The sequence below is a fragment of the Oncorhynchus mykiss genome, chromosome 22 (assembly GCF_013265735.2).
Source record: "Oncorhynchus mykiss isolate Arlee chromosome 22, USDA_OmykA_1.1, whole genome shotgun sequence".
NCBI classification, from domain to species: Eukaryota; Metazoa; Chordata; class Actinopteri; order Salmoniformes; family Salmonidae; genus Oncorhynchus; species Oncorhynchus mykiss.
The window spans coordinates 29,605,819-29,620,762 of NC_048586.1; the positions used below are offsets into that span (position 1 = coordinate 29,605,819).

At 41.2% G+C, this 14,944-nt stretch overlaps 1 protein-coding gene across 1 annotated transcript; it reads right to left on the reverse strand.

Moving 5' to 3' along the window:
- Positions 1-244: 244 nt before the first annotated feature.
- dnajc15 (DnaJ (Hsp40) homolog, subfamily C, member 15) lies at positions 245-14,090 on the reverse strand. Its single transcript, XM_021579452.2, has 6 exons — positions 13,923-14,090; positions 13,014-13,065; positions 3,624-3,697; positions 2,828-2,907; positions 2,408-2,478; positions 245-732 (listed from the first exon to the last, which is right to left on the reverse strand). The coding sequence occupies exons 1-6, from the start codon at positions 14,028-14,030 to the stop codon at positions 662-664; spliced, it is 456 nt and encodes a 151-aa protein (XP_021435127.1). The 5' UTR covers positions 14,031-14,090; the 3' UTR covers positions 245-661.
- Between the last annotated feature and the right edge of the window lie 854 nt (positions 14,091-14,944).

The window sequence follows — 14,944 nt, forward strand, 5'->3', positions numbered from 1 at the left end:
ATGGTGCAGATTACATGGCTGTCTAGCCTTCCTCCTAGATATGTGGAAAAACCTACTGCAAGCTGCTGGTGAAATGGCTCACTTAAAGTAAAGTGTCACAGCTCACTGCAGGAGCTTCAAAAACAGCTCTTACCCAATGTTCCCTCTCCTATCAGATGCTGCAGCACTGTTAGTCATTTACTACAATGGCATCTCAGCGCAGAGGAAAGGGACTAATCACAGAAACACAATAATGAGTCATTGATTACCATTACAGAAAATGCTTTATTCAGCAAACTTTGATAAATTACTAACCGTGTTATTCACACACACTGCTCAGCTAGGCTTGGTCTCTGTCAGTGTGTTGTTAATCTCACAGTGGTCATAATGTCTTTACCACACAGAGGAATAAAAAGTTAACAGAAAGGTTTGAATTTCTTATTGTATGGAATATTATTATCTTGTATCTTATGGTACAGTGTATTTACAACAGACTACAGTTGACATGTTGACTTTTGTAAAGTTAACTACAGGCGACCTTCAACTTGAAAGATATCCTTGTTCACGAAAAATGTTTCAGTATAGTCTCTGGGGATGGTAATGTCTTAGGGCTGGAATAAATAGATCTGTAGTATACTGTAGTCCAGGAGGTCAGAGGGGTGATGGGGGGCTGTAGTTTTTATCAGCGGCGTTGGTCTTTATCCAGCAGGTCTTTGGCCTCGTTGATCTTGGCGGCCATGTAAGGAGATCCACCTGGAGAGAGAACACACATCCGCTTCTCATCAATGCCCGTCTGTTTAATCTTCTTTTTTCCTCCCATTGTCTCCCCCCCACCCCCACTCCATCTCTCTCACCCCTCTATCCATTCCAGGTAAGAACAATATAACAGTCTACACATGGCATGCAAGCCATGTGTTTCCCCAGGCATGAAAAAAACAACAACTCAGTGACATCTACTGTCAGGAGTAGAGGACTTCAGTAGGCTCAGTCATTAGCAGTCTAAGTCACATCCAATCACCTTTTATAGTGCTTTAACACACAGTGGAACACTAATCACTATGGAGCACAGGAAATGGGTGTATGCTGAGCTAGCACAAACTGAGGTTGGGTCGCATACTAATAGTCTAAAGTGACTTCCTCTCCTCGTCTCCTACCCCCACCATACTGCTCTGAAAACACATGATAGAGATTTGTGTGTGTTCTGAGGCAGAGTGGTCTGCTCAGCTCACAGGGTCAATGAGTACAGCATCCTGGGAGTAGTAGTCTGCTGTGTGACACTACCAAGACAGCCTGAGGACACAGGTGTGTGTGTGTGTGTACAACACTTTCTTAGTAGCCATGTCTGTATACTGGCCCCCCCCCCCCCCCCCCCCCGGTGGTGTGTTTTGTGTCAGCAGAAGCAGAACTGTATGTGTGTGTTTAGGGTAATAAATGAGTGTTATTGTTTGCAGTGACAGAGAGCAGGGCCTGACGAAGGCCTCAACTAGTCTGCTAATCAGTCACTGACAAACACAGAGCCGGCCTGGCACGGCCTTCAGCACACTCACAGGGAAGGAAAGACACTAAAAACAGGGCTAGATGCCGAGAGAGGCAGAAATAGAGAGCAGTCTGATTCCCTTTCTGAAATCGCGTCATCTTGCTCACTGGACCTTATTGGCTCAAATACAGGAAATAATGAGAGGTAATTAGCCAATCATTCCAATCCATTACTCTGACCAGGAATCGGTCCACTCTTTCCTGCCCAGACCTGGCTGACTGACTGACTGACAGACAGAGAAGCTGTGGGTTATTACCCTCTCTTCTCCATCGATGTCCCAGTAACCAAACACATGAAAATTAACTATAATAGATACTGTGCTACCTCCTGAAACAGAACACAAAGCCATATCCAAGGATGACAGTATTGATGGATGTTCCTACAGGTGACCCTATAGAGCTTATAGCCCCATATTTCATCCCCTATTTATTCTTTGTCCCCCTCTCTAACTCCTCCCTCTCTCTCTCTCTCTCTGTCATCTCAGCCCTTATCGCCCAGTCAGAGAGGAATCCCACAGGCCATTTCTCATTTCACACTGAGTAAAAACTACACGCTGTGTGTATGTGTGTGTGTATTCCTCTCAGGAGAGGGAAAAACACAGTGTGGACGGGTGTGTAAAACTAGCTGCTGTGTATGAGCGTGACTTTGTGTGTGCGTGTACACACCTCTCAGGAGAGGGAGACCGAGGGAGGCCATTAACCTTGATAGAATAGAGGGGGCGAGTGCACAAGCCTGACGCTGGGAAAAACACCTTGTATATGGGTTCAATAAAGACAGGTGATATGCTGTTCACACAAGAACCAGTAATAGGAGATCACTGTATAATTAACTCAGTTGTCTCCAATCTGTTTTTTCTCATGTCCAGTAAATTGGATTAAACTGTCAACTGACCTTTATCTGGGTGGTTGAGGACCATGATCCTCCGGTGGGCATCTCTCACCTTGGACTTGGTGCTGGTTGGGCTATAGGGGGGGAGAGATACAGGATTGGGATTAGTAGAATGTACAAAATAGGGCAACACACAGATTTAGCACAAGATTACAGCACCATCTAGTGGTCAAATCACATTCACAAGTTGCAGTAAGAACATCGAGTTCTTCTGACCACTAAACTATTCAGGTGTTCTGTTCTCTTCTCCCTGATTGACAGTGTAAAATTTAACTAAAAAAAAAAAGAAAGATGACTAATATAAACCCATCAAAGACACAGAGAAATCAAACACATCCTTAGCATGAACACAGACAGAAATAAAACATTGGGTACACACCCGCACAAACAGGCGAGCATGACACACACTTCCGCCAGTCTTACCTGATACCAAGGATGAGGCTGGCTTCTCGCTTAGTCATCTTCTGGTCAAACCCTCCTTTATAGTAGTGTGATGAGAAGGTCTGGAGAGAGAAGAGATGTTAGTACTGAAAGTACACACACACCTAGAAATGATTCAACTCACCCACTGACTGGACTGTCTAGAAATGTATCCTTTTTTACTCGTTTGTGTAAATGCTTAGAGTAAGAAGGGTGGAAGTGCATTCTGTGGTACATAGGGTTCATTAACTCCCTTCGGTCAAGCACTGCCTCATTGTCACACAGTACACACTGGGAGAAACTGCCAGACACACGCAGTGTGAGGTCTGATCACTCATCCATCTCACGTCACACACTGCTTTATTTTTCACACACACACACGAGAGAGGGCAGTGGGTGCATCACCCTGTCTGGGGGCCTTTGGTCTGTGGAGCCATAACTCAGGTGAAGCAGGGGAAACTGAAGACCATGAGTCAGTCCACCAACTACCCATCCTACAGACAGTCAGTGGACTAAGTACTATACCACAAACATTGGTGCTTGGTGACTATCTGATGGGGCAATTCATGAATCCCCCAGATTTGCAAATATGCGTCTGTAGCGTGGTGGGAGAGTTTTCAGCAAAACCAGTGGGTGTCATCGTTGATCATGCATAGTTTCAGAATACAGTGTACCAAGACATACTAACAATCAGTTGGAGTTCATTAGAAGTTGCCCAAAAAAAACACATGGTTAGAGACGTTTTCATCTCCACTTAGGATTGTGATGAACCACATAACCAAGTTAGTGGGTTACTTACGGAGGTGGGCATCTTCTTAGCAGTCTGTGACAGGACTTGTCCTAGAGGCTTCCACAACTGGAAGGCATAACGACCTGAAACACAGTACATAATTATTGGCCTACACAAACAGACCCCTTTCCACTGTTCACCACAGTTATGTTCTTGTCCTGTATTATTTTCCCCCACCTTTATTTAACTAGGTAGGCCAGTTGAGAACAAGTTCTCATTTACAACTGCGACCTGGCCAAGAGAGCAAAGCAGTGCGACACAAACAACAGAGTTACACATGGAATAAACAAACATACAGTCAATAACACAATATAAAAATATATATACAGTGTGTGCAAATGTAGTAAAATTAGGGAGGTAAGGCAATAAATAGGCCATAGTGGCGAAATAATTCCAATTTAGCAATTAAACACTGGAGTGATAGACGTGCAGAAGATGAATGTGTAAGTAGAGATACTGGGGTGTAAAGAGCAATATGGGGATGAGGTAGTTGGGTAGGATGGGCTGTGTACAGGTGCAATGATCAGTAAGCTGCTCTGACAGCTGATGCTTAAAGTTAGTGAGGGAGATATAAGAATCCAGCTTCAGTGATTTTTGTAATTCGTTTCTGTCATTGGCAGCAGAGAACTGGAAGGAAAGGCGGCCAAAGGAGTTGTTGGCTTTGGGGATGACCAGTGAAATATACCTGCTGGAGTGCGTGCTACGGGTGGGTGCTGCTATGGTGCCCAGTGAGCTGAGATAAGGCGGGGCTTTACCTAGCAAAGACTTATAGATGACCTGGAGTCAGTGGGTTTGGAGACGAAAATAAAGCCAGGGCCAGCCAACGAGGAGCATACAGGTCGCAGTGGTGGGAAGTATATGGGGCTTTGGTGGCAAAATGGTCTGCACTGTGATAGACTACATCCAATTTGCTGAGTAGTGTTAGAGGCTATTTTGTAAATGACATTGCTGAAGTCAAGGATCGTTAGGATCGTCAGTTTTACGAGGGTATGTTTGGCAGCATGAGTGAAGGATGCTTTGCGAAATGGGAAGCCGATTCTAGATTTAATTTTGGATTGGAGCTGCTTAACTTAGAGCTACCCCCCTACTTTTTTCAATTTCCGCCTGAAGACATACCCAAATCTAACTGCCTGTAGCTCTGTCCCAGAAGCAAGGATATGCATATTCTTGGTACCATTTGAAAGAAAACACTCTGAAGTTTGTGTAAATGTGAATTGAATGTAGGAGAATAACACAATAGATCTGGTTTAGATAATACAATGAAAAAAACACACGTTTTGTATTTTTATTGTTCTATTATCATCTTTAAAATGAACAAGATAAAACAAACATTCAGATAGGATGATGGGGACCATTTCAGTAAAAAATATATGAGGGCAACAGTACTTGTGCAAAGTTTCAGAATAATAACTTCCAAAATGAGTGTGCTACATGACATTTATCATGAAGTCACCCAGGTGTCCCACACAAGTAGCCCAAATGTACCCAAGTGGCCAAATTGGTGAAGGTATACATTTTGAAACAAATAACTATATACAACATGCCAAAATGGTATTCTAACACACACACAATGCAGGGAACATAAGGTTGAATATATTATTATAGACCTGCTACATCTACTCTCTCTATTATATTATGACAGACCAGCTAGATCTACTGTCTTTATTATATTACAACAGACCAGCTGTATCTACTGTCTCCATTTCACTTTGGCCATTGTTGTGGGCCTGCCCTCCCCTCAACAGCCTCAAATAGGCTATTTCATTTCACAAATAATATTTTATGTTATTAATTTTAAACAACGGCATTAGCATGAGAAGAACTTACCAGTCCAAAACGGTGACATTGTTCCTCTTCTGCAGGCACGTTACAGATTATACAGTGGCTACAACGGTGTCCTCTCCATTCAAAAAATATTCCTCCACTTGGGAATCGCTAAATGAATCGCCCTACAACAATCTCTGTCTCACTTTTCCGATCAATTTCTTCTAAAATTGTGTACACATCTGTATATCTAGACTTAGATTTAACTTTCCCTGACTTAGTCGCCATACTGATTGATATATAAACAGCTGAATCTGCGCGTTTACCAAAACAATGCATTGCGTAAAATGCGGAGCTCCTTACGGAATAAAACTACAATAGCGAATGACTCTCTTTACGCTGGAGTTTACGACATGGGTTGGTCTTCCAACACACAACCACTGCATATTGCCGCTTACCTCAGCTCATTGGCTATCTACCAGGCTAGATTTCAAGACGATCAGTGGTCATTGGGTTAAAATACAGTCAATCAACGAAACAGTGGTCATATCATTAGTGCACAGTGATGTCATTACTTGTTGTCTTCAAATCGAAATGGCCCATCAGGTTTGGTTGTGTTACAAACAAACCAGTTGATTGCAATGAAACCAAACATGACTGGAAAAGTCACGTTCTGTGTGGGTTATTTACCTGGAATGTGTCGTCGAAAATGGAATGAGACGGAATTCACGACACAAGAAGTTCACAAAATGTTTTGTGTTAGGCTATAAAAACGGATTTTATCAAACAAAATATAATTCATTGTGTAACAATGAGCATTGGGATTGCAAACAGATGAAGATCGTCAAAGGTAAACAATTTATTTTAATGCAGTTTGTGATTATGTTACGCCTGTGCTGGTTGAATTTTTAATTTTATGGGGCTCTAGACTCAGATAATCGCATCGTATTCTTTCGCAGTAAATCATTTTTTAAATCTGACAACGCAGTTGGATTAGAAAGATTGTAGGCTTTCGATACATGTGAGACACTTGTATTTTCATGAATGTTTAATATGACTATTTATGTAGCGATCACCGTATGTTGTGGAATTTCAGCCCGCTACCGGGTTCCGTGCTCAGAGAGGTTAACTCGGCTTTCGAAGACTTTAGAAAGGCAGGGCAGGATGGATATCGGTGTACAACAGTTTGGGTCTAGAGTGTCTCCCCCTTTGAAGAGGGGCCTGACCGCGGCAGCTTTTCAATCCCTAGGGATCTCAGACGATACGAAAGAGAGTTTGAATAGGCTAGTAACAGGGATATAATTTTAGAAAAGAGAGGGTCCAGATTGTCTAGCCCAGCAGATTTATAGGGGTCCAGATTTTGCAGCTTTTTCAGGACATCAGCTATCTGGATTTGGGTGAAGGAGAAATGGGGGAGGCTTGGGCAAGTTGCTGTGGGGGGTGCAGAGCTGTTGACCGTGGTAGGGGTAGCCAGGTGGAAAGCATGGCCAGCTGTCAAAAAATGCTTATTGAAATTCTCAATTATCGTAGATTTATTGGTGGTGACAGTGTTTCCTAGCCTCAGTGCAGTGGGCAGCTGGGAAGAGGTGCTCTTATTCTCCATGGAACTTATAGTGTCCCAGAACTTTTTGGTGTTTATGCTACAGGATGCAAATTTCTGTTTGAAATAGCTAGCCTTTGCTTTCCTAACTGCCTGTGTATATTGGTTCCTAACTTCCCTTAAAAGTTGCATATCGCAGGGGCTATTCGATGCGAATGCAATACGCCACAGGATGTTTTTGTGCTGGTCAAGGGCAGTCAAGTCTTGAGTGAACCAAAGGCTATATCTGTTCTTAGTTCAAGATTTTTTGAAAGGGGCATGCTTATTTAAGATGGTGAAGAAAACACTTTAAAATAATAACCAGGCATCCTCTACTGTAGGAATGAGGTCAATATCCTTCCAGGATACCCGAGCCAGGTATATTAGAAAGGCCAGCTCGCTGAAGTGTTTTTGGGAGCGTTTGACAGTGATGAGGGGTGGTTGTGTGACCGCGACAATGAGGCAGTGATCCTGGTTGAAGACAGCAGAAGTGTATTTAGAGGGCAGGTTGATCAGGATGATGTCTATGAGGGTGCCCGTGTTCAAGGAATTAGGGTTGTACCTGGTAGGTTCCTTGATAATTTGTGTGAGATTGAGGGCATGTAGTTTAGACTGTAGGATGGCTGGGGTGTTAAGCATATCCCAGTTTAGGTCACCTAAGCGTACAAACGCTGAAGATAAATGGGGGGGCAAATAATTCACATATGGTGTCCAGGGCACAGCTGGGGGCTGAGGGGGGTCTATAACAAGCGGCAACAGTGAGAGACTTAATTCTGGAAAGGTGGATTTTTAAAAGTAGAAGCTCGAACTGTTTGGGCACAGACCTGGATAGTATGACAGAACTCTGCAGGCTAACTCCACCCCCTTTGGCAGTTCTATCTTGGCGGAAAATGTTGTAGTTGGGGATGGAAATTTCAGAATATTCAGACACAGCTAGGACATCAGGGTTGGCGGAGTGTGCTAAAGCAGTGAATAAAAAAACTTAGGAAGGAGGCTCCTGATGTTAACAGGCATGAAACCAAGGCTTTTAGTGTTTCAGAAGTCAACTAATGAGAGCACCTGGGAGTAGGAGTGGAGCTAGGCACTGCAGGTCCTGGATTAACCTCTACATCACCAGACGAACAGAGGATGAGTAGGATAAGGGCACGGCTAAAGGCTATAAGGACTGGTCTTCTATGCGTAACATGTATCGGAGTGTGTGTGTGTGTGTGTGTGTATCATCGGTGTGTACTGGGTCAGTGTTTGTGTTGGTAAGCTGCAGTCACTCTCCAAACCCACATAGAGCCAGTCAGCATCTATACCCTGCCAAACATTCTCTGTTTATAAAGTCCACACACACAAGAAGTTAGCAGAAACCCCTCTGGAGGAGCTGGTTTCCAAGAGAAAAACACAAAACCACTCAGTCATGTATGAGAGCCATGCTGCTAAGCTCAGGGAGTAATCAGGGCATTATTTATAACCTGGTGACTGACATGTTCTGAGTGGGCGGTGTAAATCCACTACTCCACCTCCAGGCTGCCTGGAAGTTCTGTTTTCCTAAAACTACAAAGCTGAAAGTCCATCAACTATGAAGGGACCGCACACACGCACGTGCACGGATGGCCTGCTGCTGGCCTTTCCATTTACATTGAGAGGATAATTAGACTGTGCTGTTCCTCAAAGCCGCCACGACAACTAACACTGACCTCACATTACCCGAACTCTGTGGCAACTGGCAGACCACACACTGCCTTACTATTAACCACTATACAAAACAGCTGTGCTGACTGACACTCTTGTACCAATGCGGATAATGGCAGTGCCTATTCACTGCTGCGCTCTGCAACATGATATCTGTACTATCACTGTATAAAATGACAGGAATATACTGTTTTGTAAGACATCCAACTTTCTAAATCACATGGATGTGTGATTGGTTATATCACATTATCTGGCGTACAAAGATTTTGGGTGTCCATTACTGGACGTTAGAGGTTTGTCCATACAAACCGCTGCCATAAATTCTTCAACTAACTTGGTATTGGCGGTACTCTCTTCGATCTTGATTCTGGAAAAACGTATCTTATACATGTGTATAGTTGCAGGTGGTTCTACAAACACCAGAGGAAACTCAGAAAGATAGTAAATCCATGTTTTGTATCAAGTGAGATATGCCTCTTGCATATGTGTAGTGTTGCATAGAAACAACTAGTTCCTGCAAAATGCTGTGAAATGCTAGATGTGGGCAGCTAAGATGGTGACGAACTGTCTCTTGCGTTACAAAACATGGATTTGCCACCTGCAACTGTACGCTGACATTTGTGACTTGTTTCAGGAAACTAGGCATATGTTGCACGTCATGACTTCACAGGCGAGACATTTGAACGTAAGCATTTAAAAGAAAATCTAAATGCATTTTTTATGGTAGAAATGGCTTCTGGAACATGTGAACTTTCATGAGCTTTAATAACAAAAAGTTGTATGCCATCTGTACATGCAAATAAAATTGTTAAATTATGACCTTCCCGCTAGCCATGATTTGCTGAGGTTATTGATGGGCTGGACATGCCGAGAGAGGAGTTCGGATTGGTCTGCCATGTAGCATGCTTCTGTCTATAACATGCATGAGCTGCTCAGAATGTGTTGGTAAGCCTTTCTAATGCGACTTTTTTGAAAGATATCACAAAGAACTGCAAAGGTGTTGCTAATGCTCTCCACTTTCTAGAGCACTGGTTCTCAATCTTGGTCCTGGGGATCCAAAGGTGCTCAAAATCTCAAATGGCTTTGATGATTTGAAGCAGGTGTGTAGTGCTTGGGCAAAAACAAAAATGTGCACCCCTTTGGATCCCCAGGACGAGAACCACTGTTCTGGAGGACAATCGTGCCATGCTGACTCTGAAAATTAATCAGGCAATGAGGAAATCCCTGACTTAGGTAAAAACATTTTCTTTGAACCAGACAGTCATATGAAATGGTGCTCAAGTGTTGTTGTCACGGAAGAAGGTGACCGAGTTTTAAAATCAGTGGAATGCCCAGAGTTTGATAGCTAAGGAGATTAAGAAAATTCTGGTATTTGATGAGGGAGTCAAAGTGAACACACAGAAGGCTGTTGCATAAAACACCTGTCTCCGGATTACATCTTCAAACTAAGGGCAACCATGGCATCTGTGACAGAGGGAGAAGCGTTCATCCATGTATATGGGTACGAGACTAGCTTACATGTTCAGATATTATACATTTCTAATTTTGGTTGGAGTCATTAACTCGTTTTTAAACCACTCTACAAATTTCTTGTTCACAAACTATAGTTTTGGCAAGTCGGTTAGGACATCTACTTTGTGCATGACAAGTAATTTTTCCAACAATTGTTTACAGACAGATCATTTCACTTATAATTGACTTTAACACAATTCCAGTGGGTCAGAAGTGTACATACACTAAGTTGACTACGCCTTTAAACAGCTTGGAAAATTCCAAAAAATGTCATGGCTTTAGAAGCTTCTGATGGAGGTGTACCTGTGGATGTATTTCAAGGCCTACCTTCAAACTCAGTGCCACTTTGCTTGACACCATGGAAAAATCGAAAGAAATCAGCCAAGACCTCAAAACAATTGTAGACCTCCACAAGTCTGGCTCATCCTTGGGAGCAATTTCCAAACGCCTGAACGACCACATTCATCTGTACAAACAATAGTACTTAAGTATAAACACCACGGGACCACACAGCCGTCAAACCACTCAGGAAGGAGACGCGTTCTGCCTCCTAGAGATTAACATACTTGGGTGCGAAAAGTGCAAATCAGTCCCAGAACAGCAGCAAAGGACCTTTTGAAGATGCTGGAGGAAACAGGTACAAAATGATCTATATCCACAGTAAAATGAGTCCTATACTGACATAATTTGAAAGGCCGCTCAGCAAGGAAGAAGCCACTGCTCAAAAACCACCATTAAAAAAAGCCAGACTACGTTTTGCAACTGCACATGGGGACAAAGCTCATACTTTTTGGAGAAATGTCCTCTGGTCTGATGAAACAAAAATATAACTGTTTGGCCATAATGACCATCGTTATGTTTGGAGGAAAAAGGGGGAGGCTTGCAAGCCGGAGAACACTATCCCAACCGTGATCCACGGGGGTGGCAGCATCATGTTGTGGGGATGCTTTGCTGCAGGAGGGACTGGTGCACTTCACAAAATAGATGGCGTCATGAGGAAAGAAAATTCTGTGGGTATATTGAAGCAAAATCTTAAGACATCAGTCAGGAAGTTAAAGCTTGGTCGCAAATGGGTCTTCCAAATGGACAATGACCCCAAGCATACTTCCAAAGATGTGGCAAAATGGCTTAAGGACAACAAAGTCAAGGTGGCCATCACAAAGCACTGACCTCAATCCTATAGAACATTTGTGGGCAGAACTGAAAAAGTGTGTGCGAGCAAGGAGGCCTACAAACCTGATTCAGTTACACCAGCTCTGTCAGCAGGAATGGGCCAAAATTCACCCAACTTATTGTGGGAAGCTTGTGGAAGGCTACCTGACACGTTTGACCCAAGTTAAACAATTTAAAGGCAATGCTACCAAATACTAATTGAGTATGTAAACTTCTGACCCAATGGGAATGTGATGAAAGAAATAAAAGCTTAAATAAATGCTTCTATACTATTATTCTGACATTTCACATTCTTAAAATAAAGTGGTGATCCTAACTGACCCAAGACATGGAATTTTTTACTAGGATTAAATGTCAGGAAAAGTGAAACGGAGTTTAAATGTATTTGGCTAAGGTGTATGTAAACTTATGACTTCAACTGTATTTGTATCTCAGAAAGCCATTTGCTTTGCTAGTTATAGCCTAATGTTAGCTAGCTAACATTTAACCTAGTTGGTTAGCTTTAGCTACCTGCAGATTTAAGCATGGTAGTAACGTTATGAGTTGGGATTATGGTTCATTGTTTAGCTAGCTAGCTACATGTCTAAACAAAAGACTCCTATGGAATTAACCATTTCACTGTACCGTTTACACCTTCTGTATCCTGTACATGTGATAAATAAACGTTGATTTTATTTGAAATTATGTGTTTACCAGAGATGGAAATGTAAAGCACAACATGACCTGCACCAAAGTAAAATTAGGATATAACATTAGGTCAATGAGACCGTGTCCAAGTTCTAAAATTCTCCGGTAGAATGCCTTGCGTTTATTTCGTCACTCTCACAACAGTAAATTATTTTCTGTAATTAGCTCATCATTAACTTGTAAATAAGATAAAGTTAAGATGTTTCAGCTCTGATATGGTCATTATTTGAACTGGCTAGCCAGCTAACTTAACGTTAGCTAACAAGCTAGAAATGAACAAAAACATTGTTTACAAAGTTGCCTTTAGTTGCCTGGTTTGTTAGACTGACATATACTAAATTAATTGTTTAACGGATGGGTTTATTGGTGTGGTACAGCAGTGATGCCATTTTGGACCACCAGGCTGCTGATGTCATGTAGCGCGTCTTTTTTATAGACAAGTTTGATGTCAGATGACTATAGAATGTTCATGATGTCACTGCGACAACTGTCTACAGACATGTCGATAGACGTAGTATTAACCAGGCTTTAGTCTTGAAATATTTGGTTGTTTAATACACTATCGTACACACTGTTTAACACATGTATATCCTTAAAGAGATGGGTGGGGCTAAGGCTTAAGAGGGTGTGAACACTGATAAATGGGTGTAGACAAAGAAGAACTCTCCAGTAGGTTTACAAAATATTCAAGGGCCATTTTCTCAAAAGTGTGGTTACAAGTTTATCAACTTTCAAAGCAGAATTACTTACCCACTGTTCCTCAACTGTAGTGTATGATATACCATTTTCTAGCTCCGGCTCCAAATTTTCTACATAAGACCAAATCGAGCCGGTCGAGAACGAAGTGATTATCGCCAATACCAGGTTAGTTAAAGAATTTATGGCCGCGGTTTGTATGGGCAAACTTGTAATTAACACCAAAAATCTTTGGTTATATCACATTATCTGGCATACAAACTGTAGCAAGGTGTGTGTGTGTATGTGTATATTATACTATTTCTTACCTGCAAAGCCTGCAGCAGCAACACCAAGGCCAACCGCTATCAGAGTACCACCCTGAAGATACAGAACAATATCAATACAACAATCCATCAGTCAACAGTGGTGTAAAATACTTAAGTAAAAATACTTGAAAGATCTACTTAAGTAGCTTTTTGGGGGTATCTGTACTTTACTACTTATATTTTTGACAACTTATACTTTTACTTTACTATATTCCTAGAGAAAATCATGTACTTTTTACTCCATACATTATGCCTGACACACAAAAGTATTCACTACAAATCCTTTTAATACTTAGCAGGACTGGAAAATTGTTAAATTCACGCACTTCTCAAGAGAACATCCCTGGTCATCCCTACTCCCTCTGATCTGGCAGACAAACTAAACACACAAGCTTCGTTTGTAAATTGTCTGAGTGTGCACTGGCTATCCGTAAATACAATTTTCAAAAATTAAATGGTGCGGACTGGTTTGCTTAATATAAGGAATTTTAAATGATTTCTACTTTTACTTTTGATACTTAAGTATAATTTTAGACTTACTCAAGTACTATTTTACTGGGTGACTTTTACTTGAGTCATTTTCTATTAAGGTATATTGACTTTTATTCAAGTATGACAATTGGGTACTTTTCCCACCAGTCAACAACAAAAATTAACTGCAAGCCTGAGTCACTCAGCCGACTGATTACATCACAGCCTGTTATATGACATTCATGTTACTGGCGATTGCTAGATTCATCACCGTGATGACACAACCAACCTTCTGTTGCTAGTACTGTAACTATCCACCAGCTAATTGCTAGTAAATAGAAGGTTCTGGCATTAGCTAGCTAGCTATCTTAGCTGCAGGCCTGTGAAATAACCAGCGCTTGTTATCCACCAAAAATTCAAACAACAAAATATACTTACAAGTCTTTTGTCGATTTCTGTTTCACTCCTGATTTTAGATTGAGAATTGTATTCAGCATATCGCATAGTTTCTCCTTCAATAGATACCCTGCTACCAGCATTTGCCATGATGCCGCTGTCACTTGAAGGACACAACTATGGAGCGTCTGAGCGGACAACCAGTGTCAATTGAAAAAACATTTCGTAATACAGAACGAATGGGTGATCCACCTTGCACAATATTGTGGAAATCTGGAAAATGTAAATAAATCAATGAACCACATAAAAACAAACGAATTAAATGTTATAACATATATATGCTACATAGTGGGATAATTCGCATAGATGGCAGTAGCCTAATACATTTTCTATTTGCTCCAAGGGAATTGTATTCTTGCCTAACATTGATTTTGAAAAAGTTTGAATTAGGCTATTACTGTTATATATATATATATATATATATATATATATATATATATATATATATATATATATATATATATATATATATATATATATATATATATATTACTGTAGCCTAATTCAAATTTATATATTACGATTATGCTTCCGTTGTAAAAAAAAAAATAAAAAAAAGATTATGATAAACTTTCATAGCGCGTTGGGCTGTTCCATAGAGGGCGCACAATTGGCCCAGTGACGTCCCGGTTAGGGGAGGGTTTGGCAGGGGAAGGCCGTCTTTTTAAAATTCGAATTTGTTCTTTAACTGACTTGCCTAGTTAAATAAAGGTTCAATAAAAAATATTTAAAAATCATCTATGGGTGTTGCTCGTTTTTGAATAGAGAAGTTCCCAATACACTTGTTGTTATTTTATTTTTTCTTCATTTTTTTTATTTATTTGTTAGTATTTTCTTGTATTTTTTATTTTTTTCAATACAAGTTTTGCCACAGGGGACGTCCAATAACTACACCGGTGTTTTACTGATAAGGCAAGTCGGTAGGATATAGGCTGTAATGGACTACCAGGGGTATTAGAGGAATAATATAATCAACTATACAAATTCAGGAGCTAATCAGAGAA

What these genes read in the sequence shown, in the direction of transcription:
- dnajc15 (XM_021579452.2), bottom strand. Translation starts at nt 14,030, where the DNA reads ATGGCAAATGCTGGTAGCAGGGTATCTATTGAAGGAGAAACTATGCGA. An exon ending in TGCTGCTGCAGGCTTTGCAG is followed by an intron (nt 3,698 to 13,013) that starts GTAAGAAATAGT and finishes ACTGTGTTTCAG; the next exon opens with GTCGTTATGCCTTCCAGTTG. An exon ending in AGCCTCATCCTTGGTATCAG is followed by an intron (nt 2,479 to 2,827) that starts GTAAGACTGGCG and finishes CCCCCCCTATAG; the next exon opens with CCCAACCAGCACCAAGTCCA.